Below are 17,012 nucleotides of genomic sequence, written 5' to 3'. Positions count from 1 at the left end.
AGAGGTTGACTGACATTACAAGAAGATAGGCTTGCCTAGTTGATCCAAGGTGTCTAGCTAGTCCTGTTTTCACAAAAGACAGAAGAGGATTTTGTGAATTTCAAAAAGACCTGACCATAGTCTTATTAAAGAAAGACAGGCATTCCACTGCTGTAGTTTGAGGGTTTGGTTGGTTGTGTAACTTTCAAAGGCTGAGTTGCTGTGGTGAGATTAATTTTTGGCTGGCAGTTTGAACGGTGAGCAGTGGTCTCGGAGAATGGATTTTTGTTGGTGGTAATTTTAGCATTTCATAACGAGTAATATTGTACATTAACATGCCACTTTTTTATTACTCCAGGCTGTTGCCCAGGGAGCCTTTTCTGCCGATGATGGAGTTGAAACGGAAAACACCGGTCAAGAAACCCATTATACCTATTTCCCCAGTAACACAGTGGCGGACACTAGCACCACTCTAGGACCTGGGGCAACCTCCACCACAATAGTCACAACTCAGAACTCTGATGCCTTGTTGGCACAGGGCACAGCCCCAGGCCCAGGTAAGCCATTCAGTGGCATCAAAAGTCTACGGTTTGGAAAATGGTTCACTGAAATTTTCTTCTCTGTGATTTTGGTCATGTTTTTTATTAATATGCTGGTAGTTGCTCATGAATCACAGGATGAGTGTGATCATACAGAATAGTTTGTATTGCATCGCCCCTAAAAAAAAAATATATATATATATAATTTGCCTTTGGACAGCGTGCATGTGGCACCTAATAAGGCACCAATGTGTATTTGAGCAGGGTACACAACTACAGTATGTAGTTTTGTTAGTGTAACAAGCTTCTTCAAGCAACGCTGCAGGTCTCTAGCCTTTTCCACAGAGTACCTTCTTCAGAGCACTGATGCCTTCTCCCAGTTTTAAGAGTGCCCTCAATTGGGTGTACATTTTTTCTGAAGAAAAGCAGCCATGGATTGAATGTTAACCTCATCAAACTGATGAATCGGTAGAGCCTCATCCTGTCTCTAAAGTTTAAATTAAATATACAAATGTTGCTTTTGCCTCACGCTAAAATGAAAGGTTAGTAACTGGTTGGTGCACTGTGGGTCTGGGAGACCTCTAACAATAGGCTCCACCTAACAGCACAGTCTGGTTAGGTAGAAGGTCAGAAGAGAGAGAGAGAGACACACACACACCCCCTTCTGATACACCCAAAGGGGCAACCAAAACATCACACAGGAAACTCACATCTCCCACAGTTAAGCCCATCACAAAGACATAGAAAAACATGTAAACTCCTTGCAGACTTGGATGGCAGATCACAGGACCCACCCACTCTCACTATTCCATATGAAGGGAAACCTCTTCACTCCTTCCACACCACACTTAATGTGTTAGTGCTGGGGCATGTCTACAGGCATTCTCCATTGAGCACATCTCCCCGGGCAAACCCAAGGTAGCAGTTAACACTGCACCAAAGTGTTAGGAGACATAAGTAATTGGTAAGTTTACTCTGTGCAAAAAATGTGTAACATAATATATGTTAAGACGTTTTAGTGAATTGCTAAAATATTTTCCACTTGCAGGCAGGGTTGGAGGATGGCATTTCGTTTCTAAAAGAACAGCTGACTAAAGCCGCATGAATGCAGCTTTTATTGTTGGCTTTGCAGGTAGTAGTGCTGGATGTATTCCTCCTAGCTTTTGTCTTGCTCCTGATTGCTTGAATATTAGCCTATAATGTTTACTCATGCTAAGCAAAAACATGTTTTATTATTATTTTTTTCTCTAGCAATCAGAGTTATAAACAGTTTCACAAACAAAAGAATCACATGTTTTCAGCATCATTTAGAAATTAAGCACATTACTTAATGCTGATAACAACTGACCCGTAAAAAATGTAAAAATAATGGCTGTATAATATTGTTGATATTCCATGGCCTTTATCACAAAAGATCTTCAAACTCCAAATGTAGCTTACACGTTCATTTAATTATTTAATAATATCCAAATGTAATTTACTGATGATTCTCCCTGCCCTTCTTTCTGTACTTATTTACAATCTGCATATATATCTCAAAATGGTTTAACTATTGTGTTTTGGAAAATGGTTGTACTATTTTTTTTTTCTAATTCTTTTTAAAGGTGGGTCGCATATAATTGTCAGTAGTGAATGCTGTTTGAAATTTATTTTTCTTGTGAACTTAGATATTTCCTTAATTAAGAGCTTGATGGAGATCTTCAGATGCCCAACTTTATATGAGCAGATCATCAACAGTTGTTAAAAAAATTATTTAAAATAAAAACTAGGTACATGCGTGTTACTAACGTCTGAGCCTTCATAAGTTCATATTTTAGAACTAAGTTATCCTTCTTATCATGTGCCCCTCTCATTTTGTGTTTTTGTGTACAGGGCAGTTTTTTGTCATGATGTCACCACAAGACGTTTTGCAAACCGGACCCCAACGATCTATTGCACCCAGAACACACCCATACTCACCGTGAGTCTCCTAACCTACTTTTAATGTATTTGCTCCTCTGCTGCCACCCTTTCCTTACCCACTGCCTATTTCTGTTTGCCAATCCGCTTACAGTGCTCCGCTTCTACCTCCATTTATGTAGCGCTTTACCTAATGTTTATTATGATTCTGATCCCTGCACTGTTCTCAGTGGCTGCCACCTTCCTTCTGGCTCTTGAGCCATTGGTTGCTGGTGTCTGTAAGGTATGCGGAGCAATGCAGTCTGTGATTGCCAGGGGTTAGACTTACTGCAGGCCTCCCATCATCTTTTGTGCATTTGATGTAACATCCTAAGTTGCAAAGGGAATGTCCAGGCATGAATCTTGTGTACTCTGTGACACTGGAACTCTCCTACACCAGAATGATGAGCCACAATCAGGGCAAAGCCGATCTTCTGTTGCTTGTGTTCCATTTCAGGGATGACCAGGCCTGGCAGTTCAGGCTGGACTGTTCATATTAGAGCAGGGTCAAGACTGATTTTCATATGGCTTGATCCAAACCGAAGTAGCATGGGAATGCTGCCCTGAGTGATGTCCAGTAATTAGACTTAGTGCAACACCTTTTGTATGCCTGTGAGAACTTTTATGTCTTCCATTCCATTCGCCATAAACTCCTTTGAACCTGTTCTGTTCTCTGAGACCTGCAGAAGTGAGATTGAAGTTCTCTAATGCTTTGGTCATCCAAATTGTTGTTTGCACATTGTGTGCTGGAACAGCCTGCTTGCTCTTTTGCTCAAGCACACTTCAAAGTGATAAAATATGAGACCTAGATAGATAATTCCAATTGATGCTCCCAATTCAGTGCTGTTACCAGTGGTTGAAATTGAAGATTCAAATGCCCTCTTTGGGACAGGGTATTGCAAAATGTGTAGGCTCTCCCAAGTGTGAAGTGAAAAGGGCAGACTTGGGCTTTTTGAGTTTTTAATGTTTATTTTTGGGGAAAGGTGATATAAGGGAAATTTTCCTTCAAAAATACCTAAAAGTTGTATTTTTCCATGCTCCAGATCCCATAATGGTTGTGGATAGAGAACAAAAAACTGGCTATAGTTAAATTCAGATTACTTGTGCTCTCCAAAGATGAAATGTGACCATCGGACCTGACCCTGAAGATACTGCGCTCTATTTTGTGAAGTTTTGCTTGAGATTGTTGACCTACATTGAGCATCATATAAGAGTAAACTAGTTACCCTAAAGTCATACTTGCTCTCATGAGAGAAGTGCAGAGTTTGCGTCCACATGACCACTGCCCCATACCCAGACTTTCTATACCTTTTAAAACATTTTTTTTTTTTTTTTTTTTTTTTTTACTAAATAGTAAATGTTGAAACTGACCTTAATCCCTGAAGCATGCCATCTGTTTTGAGGAATCCTGAGTCTTCCCCAGAAAGTACTAGTTTTCTTTCATGTGTGATTAAATAAATAAAAAAAATTGTGGATGGGGTCCACTTACTTAGTAGAGCTTCAAAAGTAATTGGATATTGGTTTATCTTTCCCATAACAGATTAGTTGCACATAGCTTACTATTTATTCAGTTGGTTTAATGATAAGCCGAGCTTTATGCTGTACTTTGTTGTGATTATTTATAATGATCGTCCCAGTTTTTGTACCTTCTTTCACTTATCCGACTCCCTTTTTAATCCTGATTAATGTTACTTGGAGTCCAGGAAATCTGATGGTCCACGTGTAACAAGAGATGAAAAACGTCGAGCTCAGCACAATGAAGGTATGGACATTTACTTCATCTTGTTTGTGCTAAACCTTTTACAGACTCCTCAATTTGAGATACCTGTTTTTAATAACAATTTGGCATGAAAAGTGATGTACTTCGTGCAGTGTAATGCACTTTATGGTGCTGAAAAGCGCTACCCCCCTTAAATGCTAAGATGCAGCATTTCAAATGCTGCTGTTACAGTGTTGTCTTGAAAACAGTTTGTGGTTGCACTACTACCTCATTTTTTGTTTTTGTTATTCACTTTGTCCAGGCCTCAGTAATGTCCTAATATTTTCAGAAAGAGTATACCTTATTTCCACTTGACATAATTTCCTTTGAGATGCATAAATATTAGCATCTCTCTCCCAAAGTGAGCAGACCCACACTATAATAGATAAAACATATAATTTATATTCATTTTAAAAACATCCCTGCATGTGGCCTGGTATATATTTATTTTTGTTACATTATTTTTCTGAAATAAGTTTTTTTATTTTACTCTAACTTCCTTTCCTTCACTTTTCCTCCCTGTGTTTGCTCTGTTTCACAAATGTTATTCTTTCTATGGAAAGACGTATTGGAAAAACAATTATTTTTGTTGCAGTAGTACGCGCCCCCCCCACAACACACGCACACAGTGCCAGCGCTCTTTCCTTTAGAGCAAGGTATGCCAGGTTGTTTTACAATTGGAACAGAACTTTAGCCCCCCTGTAATTCTGTAGTAAATGGTACCTAGGGCATGGGTATTAAAGAGGGACCCTAAGGGCTGCAGTATGTCTTATGCCGCCCTAAGGGACCCACACACAAATTACACAAAGAATGTCACTGCAAACTGCATATCATGGTATAAACCATGAGAGAAAACATGACATGGCACACACATTGTGTGCCATGCCAAAATCACTTAATCTAATATATGCGAGTCATTCCTACAACAGGCCACGAAGCATAGAAGCAGGGTCAATCTGCATAAGCAGATATGCCCTTGTGATGTCTAGTTCTATTACTAGATGTTGCAAGTGACCGGGCAGGCATCTTAAAACATGTACTGGAGATTGGTCATTACAAGTGACCCAGCTAGACTATGGTGTTTGGTATCAAACTCCTTAGCTTAAAAAATCCACACTGAATTCATTATTGGAATTATTATGACATGACCCCAGAGGGCACCCTAGAGGTGCCCCTGTAAACCTACCAGCCCTCTAGTGTGCTGGCTGACTGATCTCGACCAGCCTGCCACCACAGACAAGTTTTTGACCTCCTGCAGGTGAGATCCCCAGCTCACAGAGGTCAGAAACAATGCCCTCTCTGGCAGGAGGTATTATCACCACCTTCGGCAGGATGGCTAATAAATCTGCATGCCAAGGGCACGGACTTCAATGTCCTTGTCATCTTTTGATATGCGACTCCGGCTTTCCCAAGTCCAGGGAGAGGGGGGAGAGTCAAACCCCTGCTCTGAGGCCCATTTGGCATGTTACAATGCCAGACTAGTCACACCCCTTGGGTAGGCTACCTGAAGTGAATCACCATCTTGTGTGTGGTGAAATTAGGAACTATGTGTCCGGGTTATGCCCACTCCTTGCAGGATGTGGTCATATGGGGGTGTAGTGACCCCTGAGGTAAGTAGCTGTAGGAAGTTGGCTCTGTATGCACTATTTCAAAGTAAGGAATAGTATGCACAGAGTCCAAGGGTTCCCCTTAGAGGTAAGATAGTGGCAAAAAGAGATAATACTAATGCTCTATTTTGTGGTAGTGTGGTCGAGCAGTAGGCTTATCAAAGGAGTAGTGTTAAGCATTTGTTGTACACACACAAGCAATAAATGAGGAACACACACTCAGAGACAATTCCAGGCCAATAAGTTTTTGTATAGAAAAATATCTTTTCTTAGTTTATTTTAAGAACCACAGGTTCAAATTTTACATGTAATACTTCAAATGAAAGGTATTGCAGGTAGGTACTTTAGGAACTTTGAATAATCTAAATAGCATACACAGTTTTCATATAAATCACATATAGCTATTTTAAAAGTAGACACAGTGCAATTTTCACAGTTCCTAGGGGGAGTAAGAGTTAGTTCGTTTTTGCAGGTAAGTAAACCACCTACGGGGTTCAAGTTTGGGTCCAAGGTAGCCCACCGTTGGGGGTTCAGAGCAACCCCAAAGTTACCACACCAGCCGCTCAGGGCCGGTCAGGTGCAGAGTTCAAAGTGGTGCCCAAAACGCATAGGCTTCAATGGAGAAGGGGGTGCCCCGGTTCCAGTCTGCCAGCAGGTAAGTACCCGCATCTTCGGAGGGCAGACCAGGGGGGTTTTGTAGGGCACCGGGGGGGGGGGGGGGGACCCAAGTTAGCACAGAAAGTACACCCTCAGCAGCACGGGGGCGGCCGGGTGCAGTGTGCCAACACACGTCGGGTTTCCAATGGAAATCAATGGGAGACCAAGGGGTCTCTTCAGCGATGCAGGCAAGGGGGGGGCTCCTCGGGGTAGCCACCACCTGGGCAAGGGAGAGGGCCTCCTGGGGGTCACTCCTGCACTGGAGTTTCGATCTTTCAGGTCCTGGGGGCTGCAGGTGCTGAGTCTTTACCAGGCGCCGGGATCTGGGAAGCAGGCAGTCGTGGTCAGGGGGAGCCTCGGGATTCCCTCTGCAGGTGTCGCTGTGGGGGCAACTCTGGCTACTCACAGTCTCGTAGTCGCCGGGGAGTCCTCCCTGAAGTGTTGTTTCTCCACAAGTCGAGCCGGGGGCGTCGGGTGCAGAGTAGCAAGTCTCACGCTTCCGGCGGGAAACGCAGTTGTTTTAAAGTTGCTCCTTTGAAACAAAGTTGCAGTCTTGGGTGAACAGAGCCGCTGTCCTCTGGAGTTTCTTGGTCCTTCTAGAGCAGGGCAGTCCTCTGAGGATTCAGAGGTCGCTGGTCCCTGGGAAAAGCGCCGCTGGAGCAGTGTCTTTAGAAGTGGGGAGACAGGCCGGTAGAGCTGGGGCCAAAGCAGTTGGTGTCTCCGTCTTCTCTGCAGGGTTTTTCAGCTTAGCAATCCTCTTCTTCTTAGGTTGCAGGAATCTGAGTTCCTAGGTTCTGGGGAGCCCCTAAATACAGAATTTAGGGGTGTGTTTAGGTCCGGGAGGGCAGTAGCCAATGGCTACTAGCCCTGAGGGTGGCTACACCCTCTTTGTGCCTCCTCCCAAGGGGAGGGGGTCACATTCCTATCCCCATTGGGGGAATCCTCCATCTGCAAGATGGAGGATTTCTAAAAGTCAGAGTCACCTCAGGACACCTTAGGGGCTGTTCTGACTGGCCAGTGACTCCTCCTTGTTATTCTCATTATCTCCTCCGGCCTTGCCGCTAAAAGTGGGGCCGTGGCCGGAGGGGGCGGGCAACTCCACTAGCTGGAGTGCCCTGTGGTGCTGTAACAAAGGGGGTGAGCTTTTGAGGCTCACCGCCAGGTGTTACAGTTCCTGCAGGGGGAGGTGTGAAGCACCTCCACCCAGTACAGGCTTTGTTACTAGCCACAGAGTGACAAAGGCACTCTCCCCATGTGGCCAGCAACATGTCTGGTGTGTGGTAGGCTGCTTGAACTAGTCAGCCTACACAGATAGTCGGTTTAGGTTTCAGGGGGCACCTCTAAGGTGCCCTCTGGGGTGTATGTTACAATAAAATGTACACTGGAATCAATGTGCATTTATTGTGCTGAGAAGTTTGATACCAAACTTCCCAGTTTTCAGTGTAGCCATTATGGTGCTGTGGAGTTAGTGTTTGACAGACTCCTAGACCATATACTCTTATGGCTACCCTGCACTTACAATGTCTAAGATTTTGCTTAGACACTGTAGGGGGACAGTGCTCATGCACTTGTGCCCTCACCTATGGTATAGTGCACCCTGCCTTAGGGCTGTAAGGCCTGCTAGAAGGGTGACTTATCTATACTGCATAGGCAGTGTGAGGTTGGCATGGCACCCTGAGGGGAGTGCCATGTCGACTTACTCGTTTTGTCCTCACCAGCACACACAAGCTGGCAAGCAGTGTGTCTGTGCTGAGTGAGGGGTCCCCAGGGTGGCATAAGACATGCTGCATCCCTTAGAGACCTTCCCTGGCATCAGGGCCCTTGGTACCAGGGGTACCAGTTACAAGGGACTTACCTGGATGCCAGGGTGTGCCAATTGTGAAAACACAAGTACAGGTTTAGGGAAAGAACACTGGTGCTGGGGCCTGGTTAGCAGGCCTCGGCACACTTTCAAATCAAAACTTAGCATCAGCAAAGGCAAAAAGTCAGGGGGTAACCATGCCAAGGAGGCATTTCCTTACAGTAGCCAATTGGCTACTAACTTAAACTCTCTGTAGCACCCCACAATTTAGTATTTAGGAGGCCCCTGACTCCAAGAAAGCAGATCTACTGCTGAGAACTGAGGAACAAAGAAGAAGGACCAAAGAGAACAAAAACTAAAGACCTGCACCAAGATTGGCGCAAAAGCCTGCCAGGCTGCTTGCACTTCGACCATCGCTGGTACCAACTTCGCAAAGAGCTGGGCATCTTCCCCAAAACCTTTGGTGGACTGCCCAGCACCTTAACAACTGGGAAAGATCTTCCTTGGAGCAAAGGAGCTGCTCCCCTGCATTTCCAGGCACCTCTTAAAAAGTCCGGTACTCTGACCTGTTGGCGATAGGGCCCACCGAGGGAGTAACAAGCCAGGAGAAGATTATTTGGAACTCAAGAGGCCAGCCCTGCCACTTTTCCAAAGTCCTGAGATGCTGACCCCTCCCAGAGTCTCCCGACACCTATACCCGGGGTACTGGACCTCTTGCAGCAACCAAGACTTGTTGGTGGTCCAGTCCAGACTCCAACAGCACAAAGGCAGACCTAGCGTTGAAGGACGTTAGGACCCACAATGCTAGCCTTGCGAGTTGCCCCACTGCCCTGTTTCTCCTCTTCACTGGGTCACCAAGACACAGAGTGAGTCTCTGACCGCTGCGGCCTGACGCCTCGAGGCACCACTGCACCCGAGCCCCTCAGCCTGAGTCTAAGGGGGGGCAATAGTGCCAGCGTGGTCCTGAGACCCTCAAAAGCTGAGCCTACCCTTGGGTTTTCCTAGACTGTGGCCTGCAGCCTCTTTCTGCAGGAACTGAGAACCATGAGCGTCTTCAGCAGCGCAACCTGATGCTTCTGAGCACCACTGCACATGAGCCCCTCAGCCCGACTTTGAGTGGGCCCATGGTGTCCCTGCGTGCCCAAGACTTTCAAGGCAGAAGTCGCCCTTTGGCTTTAGCAGGACTGCCCCCCAGTCCCTGCTTGCAGCCTCTTTTCCACAGACCATTTCCCCTTGAAGTACCCCGGTACCACCTGAGGTGACCTGTTGGTGCAGCCTTGGACCTTGCCCCACAACTTAACAATGACTTACAAGTCTATTCTCCTGGAATTAAGTGACCCTTTGCACTATATGTTTATTCCCCATAGGATAACATTACCGCTTGAAGCCTGTTATTTTCATAAATTGGTGTCAGACTTCCCTATTGAGTGTGCAACTTGCCTACTGGCTCTATGTGTGCAATAAATGCTTAACACTATCCTCCGATAAGCCTAAACTGCTCACCCACACTACTACAAAAGAGAGCTTTTAGGGTTATTACTTTAACTCCTATAAAGTAATAAGGGTTGCCTGAAATACCTTCCTAGTGTACCCCTACATTGGTATACTACATAGATAGCCAGCTTTCTACACTTTTTCCCAGGTTTTAACCTTTTTGTCTTTGCCCTCTGTCTGTATTAATTTGCTTACCTCAATGGGAGCAAGCCAAGAGAAACAAACAATCAAAAAATGAGTGTTACACGAAAACCAAAGACTGGAAGTGTCTGTGATAACAGAGTGAAGTGTCTGTCCTAGACTAACACCACTGAGGACTGTAACATTTGTCTAGTGTAGTCACACGGAGGCTTAAAGGTTAGGAGAGAGGTGTCCTGAGGACCACACTGGGTCTTTGGCATAAGAAAGAAGATATTTGGGTTCACAACAAAGTAGTAGTGTCTATAGAGGTGACTTGATGAGTCCCAGCCTGATACCATTAATTTCTGGTCTCTGGTTAAGACATGTACCATTAACAGCCCTGCTTGGAACCGGTTCAACATCAAGACTTTCTTTGCTGTTCAGATCCTACTCGACGTTGCAACTTGCTCTCGACTTATATTTTTCTATTGAGGATTCACGTAGAACCAACACCAAACCTTGAGATAAACTTACCACCCACCGTCCTGTGAGAAAGAGGCCACATGTCCATGCTTTTCGAGTGCAAGAGGGGAATTTACCACCAGTACTACCAATGCAGCTCTGCTTTTGTGACGCTGCACCTCCTTTAGCACATAATTTTATGGTACTTCATCACAAGATACCAAGGATCAAAAAGGGCATCCTAATTTATTTACTGTAGAAAAACGATTTGAAAGACAGTCTTATTATTTTTCTTTACAATTAGTTCCATGGGCGCCTGGTCAGTGTGACTGAACTCTGACACCTACGGCACCAATTTACCTTATGATTTTAGGAATAGTTTCACAGCAGTTATGTACGGCAACCCAGTACCGATCATCAGAAAAGTAAAAAGTGAAGATGAAGAGAAATTGGCTTCTGATCGTTCTTACTAAAGATGTCGTCCTAGGGAAACTTTAATGATCACAACTCAGCCAGAATGCTCAACATAAGATGCAGGGTCCCCATTCACTGGATTTAGTCTTCCTCAGTTTCATGTGAACGCGGATATCCAGAAGTGAAAAAACTGTAATAAGAGTCCAGTTCAAGACATACATAAAACCCATCTGCAAGTTTACACACATACTAGTAAAGATTACAGAACCAGACCTATTAAAAGAAAACCAAGATTATAGATGCAGGCTACCAGCAGCAAAGGGAAACAGCATTGCCAACCGCCCATGGTGAAGTACCAGCTACTTCAGTCGAATTACTTCTTAATTCTTACCATTTCCAGGCAACAGCTGGGTGAGAGGGGACCTTTAAAAAACAATGACAGTACATAAAAGACCTATGAGTAAAACCTTTGTATAAAATGATAAAAGGCTTGTGCTTTTAAGCTCCACCTCCCTAACCCATGATTTCTTCCAACACACAGAAAAACTATTTTTCCTGCTTAGACAGGAGCAGTTTTTTTAAGAATGAACCTGCCATGGGTCCCAAGGTATCGAAGGAACAGATAGCTCCATGCCACTATTTCTCTATTTGTAGTTGCGAGAGAAAGAATATCATCCCATACCAGACCCTAACACCACCAATAAATGTATCACTCAATATGGCGAGAGAAATGCAAGCTGTTCTAAATCCGTTACATCTACCGACAACACAGGACCCCTCATTACGAGTGTGGCAGTCCGAGAATAGTGAGTTTTAGTCAGGTTTCATGCATTAGACAAGGTAACACTGAATTCCATTACTTTAAACTCATGTCCCTCAACCCCTAAAGTCATATTATATTTTTTCATCCGCCCCTGGTTTTTTTGTTGTTGTTTTTTTTTTTTTTCAAAAAAATAACTCTTGTGCAGAGAGATCTTTTCAACTCTACGACGTCAAAAAGGTCCAAGTTAATACCTTGATCAAAATAACTTTTTGTAAATTATGGGTCTTGCTCTGTTGGTTCGACTTCACCAACATTTTGGCTAGATGAATGGTTTTCTGCAATTTATTGAAAGGCCATTTCCAAGTATATACAGGGCTCATTTACCAAAAGGCATTTCAGCTTAACCATGACTTCAGTTGCTTAAGTTTGCAGAGCAGACACCTGGCTTTGCCAGTCATTACTGCATTGACCAGGACTCTAAAACAAGCAAATTAGTGTTGCAGGCCGCTCCTATGTGGCTACGGGATGACCTTGCTTATCTATTCAAATGTTGATGAATATCACAGAAAATGCCATGCTGATTTAAATTTTGATCTGTAATTCCACTTTTCCATACCAAGTATTTTCCTTAGAATTTGGTTTCCACCCACTTCCCTGCTAAATCATGAGCATAGCTTGAAATCGATTTGGGTACGTTATTGTTTGTCCCTTGAAAAGTCTGCCTAACTGTGACTGCGGTGCATTTTAGTCCAGTAGATCTACTGGATTCATTAAAGGAACCAGACCAAAAGTCACAACTGGCTTCAGCTGTTTTTTGTTTAAAAAAAGAGAATTTAGAAACTGAAAATGTGACATACTAAAATGTTGCCCATTTATGGTCATGGGTAGAGATATTTTTTTAGTATTGATTAAAAAAACTAATAATAATAATTATGGACCAGAAACATAACAGGTAAGTGCTCTTCCCTAATTTTTGATGGCCCTGTACAGGGAATTAAAGCACTCGTGCTCAGTCAGAAAGAGAGATCATTTAACTTTGTGTTTATTTCTGCTTTGATGGATTATCTACAGGGTATTCCTTTCACATATGCAAAATGTAACCTTAGTCCTGCAGATTTGTATGAATATTATTCAGTTTACACTTGTGATGATAGTGTATACGTCCATATTTTAATGCTTAGTTAATAGATTTTTATGCTTAGGGTCTTGGACCACATTTAGAAGAAAATGTCATGTACGTCAAAGGAGAACAAAATTAACATCTTTTGGGTTTTTGTTTTTTCCGCTCCCAGTGGAACGCCGGCGCCGGGACAAGATTAATAACTGGATTGTTCAGCTTTCTAAAATTATCCCAGACTGCTCCATGGAGAACACCAAATCGGGGCAGGTAAGGGATTCCACATGCCAACTAGCAGGGGTAAGTGTTTTTTTGTGTGTTTTTGTGATATTTTTGGTGCAGTAGGTCACATTTCCAATACAGCTTGTAGTTTAGCGTATATGCTAGTAATGTTTCCAGGTAACAGCCGTAATTGGACTCCTGAACTATTTTGCACTTCAGTCTTTTTTTTCTGTCTGACTTGGTGCACCACTGAAACAGCTCTTCTTTTTTGTATTTGCACCTGAAATTGAAAGAGCTTGGGTTTGTTCATTCCATGGTGGCCTATTGATATACTGTATACCTTCATCTCCAGAAACAGGTAGCACAAAGACTGTGTAGTTTGAGGTTTTTATGTATCCAGTTATGAGGCACCGGAATATGGTGCCGTTTTGTTAAATTGTATTTCTCTGCATGTGGCTTAACATTGCCAACAGTCTTTACTTGGCATACCTTATCTTAGATCATTTGATCTGCTATTAGCGAGTGCTTGAAAGGACTATTGCTTTTAAATATCTTCATATACATACTTATTACATTTGCTGAAAATACTTTTTTTTTCTGTAGTAGCATGGATGTACGTTGAGGGCACACAGCTGTCTAATTTAGTCATCCATTGGCTGCCTCACATGCGTTGCCCAGGGCTCCATGAAAACTTATACAAATGTTTTTATTTCTTCCCTTAATATTTCAGGGACCTCTTTCCCAAAGTCTGGCAGACAGCTCCCAAAACCTCAACGACGTAGGGTCTGCAGAGTCAGAGGCAAACTCCTCCCAGTCGGTAAGCAAAAGATATTTAGAAGGCTTTTGAGAGGACAGTATTGCTTCAATTCAAAAACAATTCTTTCTTCATGTTTTCCTCCCTATTCCTATTTTGTTTGGCCATATTGTTTCATTCTCTTTAAAGAGTAAATCCTAAAATCCATAGCATCAGCTTCTCTGCCTTTAAGCCTTGAATAATATGTCTATTGAGGTTAGCAGTTTTAACAGATGCACATGACTCGGTACTTGAAATTAGTCCTAAATGGCCAATGTTGCCTCTGCTGTTGCCAAACCTACTAAATGTTAAGAACTCAGTAAGCTAATATCTTAGAGACCATGTGAGATTTGCAGGTACTAATAAAGATGAACTCTTAAAAGAGGGCTGTTTAAATTCTAAGATAGTGTCCATACATCATATTTCAGAGGGTGTTGTCTGGAGATTTGAAGTATGAATTCTTGTGTTGAGATTCCTTTCTTTATATGAGACAGGACCTCTTCTTAGTCGAATGATTTACTTTTCATTGGAATTAACTTCTAACCAATACTCTGGACCAGTGGTTCCCAACCTTTTCTCATCTGTGGACCCCCACTTAATCATTACTGGAACCCGGGGACCCCCACTGAATCATTATTGGAATCCGGGGACCCCCTACTAAGCCATTACTGAAAGCTGGGGACCTAATCTGTTCGTTTTAATTTATTTTCTGAGCAGTCGCGGACCCCCTGAAGAGGCTTTGCGGACCCCCAGGGGTCCCCGGACCACAGGTTGGGAACCACTGCTCTGGACCATATGGTTGCTCTAGGGGTAACCTATTATTAAGGCCAATTAACATTTACACTTAGAAAGGCTTTACTTAGTTTATTTAAATGACGCATAACCTGCTTTCTTCAAAGTTGGCCAGCAATGGACTTGATCTGGTTGTGCGCCTAAGATGCTATTAAATGTATTACAAACTGTTGGGCGAAGACCGAAATAATCTTTGCAGATACAACAGTTCTCTCTTCTTTCACTAGTGATGACCTAGCTGTTATCATTGTTTGAAATTGATATTCTTAAATTTGAAGGATTAATATTTTCTGGATCTCTGAGAGGATCAAAGCCTTCATTTGAAAAAAAACCAAAATGCATGAAAACGTCATAATTTGACGAAAAATAGCAAATGATTAATGGACCTTAAATATAAATTATGCTGTTTATTAAAATAGTATTTCAGAAACTGATTCATTTGAGAATGTAGACAACTTTTCCAAGAGTCCTTTTACCAGGACATTCAGTCAGTAGGTCATCAATAATAAAACAGTGTTAGACCTCTCCGTTCCTTATTTCAGTCTGCACAGACTCCAAATACTTTGTAAATAGCCAATAGTCATATTACTTTGGCACTATGACCTCTCAGATTGAATACTTGGTAAGCTGAATTCCCATCAAAGAATAGCTTTGAAATATAACTCGCTATTGCAACCCTACAAGGAAGAAGTTAGCTAACACCTTGCTAAAGGAATGGCATTCAAAAAGGGATACCATTCCAATCTGCCTTTTTTCAAGCAAATACGTGTACATTCTTATCCATCTTTTTATCCGAGTCCGAACTTCTGATAGAAAGCCCCAAGTGTTTTACTAGAACAGATGAGCAACCAGGAAGTCTAGAATAATTCCATGTCATTTCTTTGAACTGCACCCATTTTGCTGTTAGCAGCGTACTAGCATTGAATAGTGAAAATATTTGGCTCATTTGAAAATATTTTTAGACCAACAGCATTTTCTTCTAAAAGCTAGGACCTTCGAGCACATCCTGAAGGTTTACTACATCCTGTTTTACTCAATGCAAATCTTCTAGCAGGGTTAAAGTTGACAAATTGTGCTACCTGTTACTGTAGATGAAAGTGTACCATATCTTGTGCTGTATTGACCCTCTTGGTTGCTGCGCCCACAGTTAAGAACCATACAGTTTCTATTTTATTTATGGCCTGCTGATCGACTACAGCATTTCTCCTGCTCTTGCTTTTGTCTTACATTTCATAAGATGACATAGCCTGGGTCCCTTCCACCTGTTTCAGCGCTTTGCATTCAAACTAGCACTCTTCATTGGCTATTGTAAAGGAATTATTTGTTTGCAAATGAGAAAATGTGCTAGATGCTTATTCTATGCCTAAATCAAAGTTGGCAAGCTTTCACTTGACAAAGTTTAATAAATGTCTTATCCAGTAGTATTGAAAGTAGCACTACACATAAGTCTGGTTGCAAACTAGATTTCAATCACTAATATATTTTCTTGCTAAAAATGTATTAATACAAGTCCTAATTGTTCTTTTGTGCAAAAATTGTTTCTGTTAAAAATGTAATGTCATTTGCTGTATCCCTGGCTTTAGTTTAAGAGTCATGTATACTCGAATTTAAAGCGGCATCACAGAATGGGTTTGTAACATTGTATTTTTGTAGTTTTATTATATACTGCAAATATGGTTCTCGGGGTGCTGAAGCACCAGATATAGAACAGTTGCAACATAGTATACAGCACCAAAGCCGAAGTAAAAGCACAGTCCAGCAAGGCGCGTAGGGAACATTACTCATGAGCACTATTTGTGGGAACTATAAGGCAAGCAAAGTAAACATACATTTCAGAGGTGGGAAGAATGGAAATGATAGTGAGCAACAATATTGCAAATACATTTTCAGGAGAACGTATACAATAAAAACTTAAATAGAAAAATTATTCTGGAAATAAATCATCCTAAAACTAACACTTCATCATTCTGAAAGGAAAGCTGTGGTATTTGCAGATGTTGACAGAGACTGAATAACATTCAAACCTAAACAATGCAATTGAAATAGAACACCTTTTGTTCCTTTTGTGAAGGCAGGCAGGATGAATTGGCTTGAAGGGTTTCTAAATCTTTGGCATGATACTAGCGCTAGATTGGTTCAAAGTGTTATTTCTTGAAAGCAGACACTATGTAAGACTAAATTGTGAGCTTCAAAAGGCAAGATAGTTGTTCTATGCATTGGGTAATTGGTCAAACCAGAATGAAGCACAGTGTAGACCAGACAATGTGCCTTGCAAATTCCTCTGTTTCAATGATAAGTATTAGGTCCTACCTTCTGCACCAGGTGCCTAACCATGCCACCATTAGTAACTTTGTTTTGAAAAATGAGCTAGCTAAACAGAGTGTGCCTGATATAGGGAATTACCATAGTCCATTGTGGATAATAGCCAGACAGCACTGCTATTTCAAACACAATGTGCCCTTCAAAGTAGTCCCAAATGGTATTGAGCACTTCTGGAAAGATTATTTATGCAGGCATCTTAAATCGTCTCTTCAAGAATGAAATTGAAGGTTTCT

General features: G+C 42.3%; 1 protein-coding gene across 8 annotated transcripts in view; it reads left to right on the top strand.

The window, feature by feature from the left end:
• The window catches only part of USF1 (upstream transcription factor 1), a 60,929-nt gene that overhangs the window by 26,624 nt on the left and 17,293 nt on the right, over nt 1-17,012 (top strand). For 4 of the 8 annotated variants that reach the window (XM_069218266.1, XM_069218262.1, XM_069218267.1 and 1 more), the window contains 5 exons: nt 338-536; nt 2,391-2,478; nt 4,160-4,218; nt 12,826-12,950; nt 13,603-13,689. In XM_069218266.1, the coding sequence (XP_069074367.1) occupies nt 338-536; nt 2,391-2,478; nt 4,160-4,218; nt 12,826-12,950; nt 13,603-13,689 (558 nt within the window). The remainder of the gene's footprint in view (nt 1-337; nt 537-2,390; nt 2,479-4,159; nt 4,219-12,825; nt 12,951-13,602; nt 13,690-17,012) is intronic. The other 4 variants (XM_069218268.1, XM_069218265.1, XM_069218270.1 and 1 more) reach the window with 2 other exon arrangements.

This window comes from Pleurodeles waltl, chromosome 12, assembly GCF_031143425.1.
Source record: "Pleurodeles waltl isolate 20211129_DDA chromosome 12, aPleWal1.hap1.20221129, whole genome shotgun sequence".
NCBI lineage: Eukaryota > Metazoa > Chordata > Amphibia > Caudata > Salamandridae > Pleurodeles > Pleurodeles waltl.
This window is presented reverse-complemented; position numbering and strand designations above follow the sequence as displayed.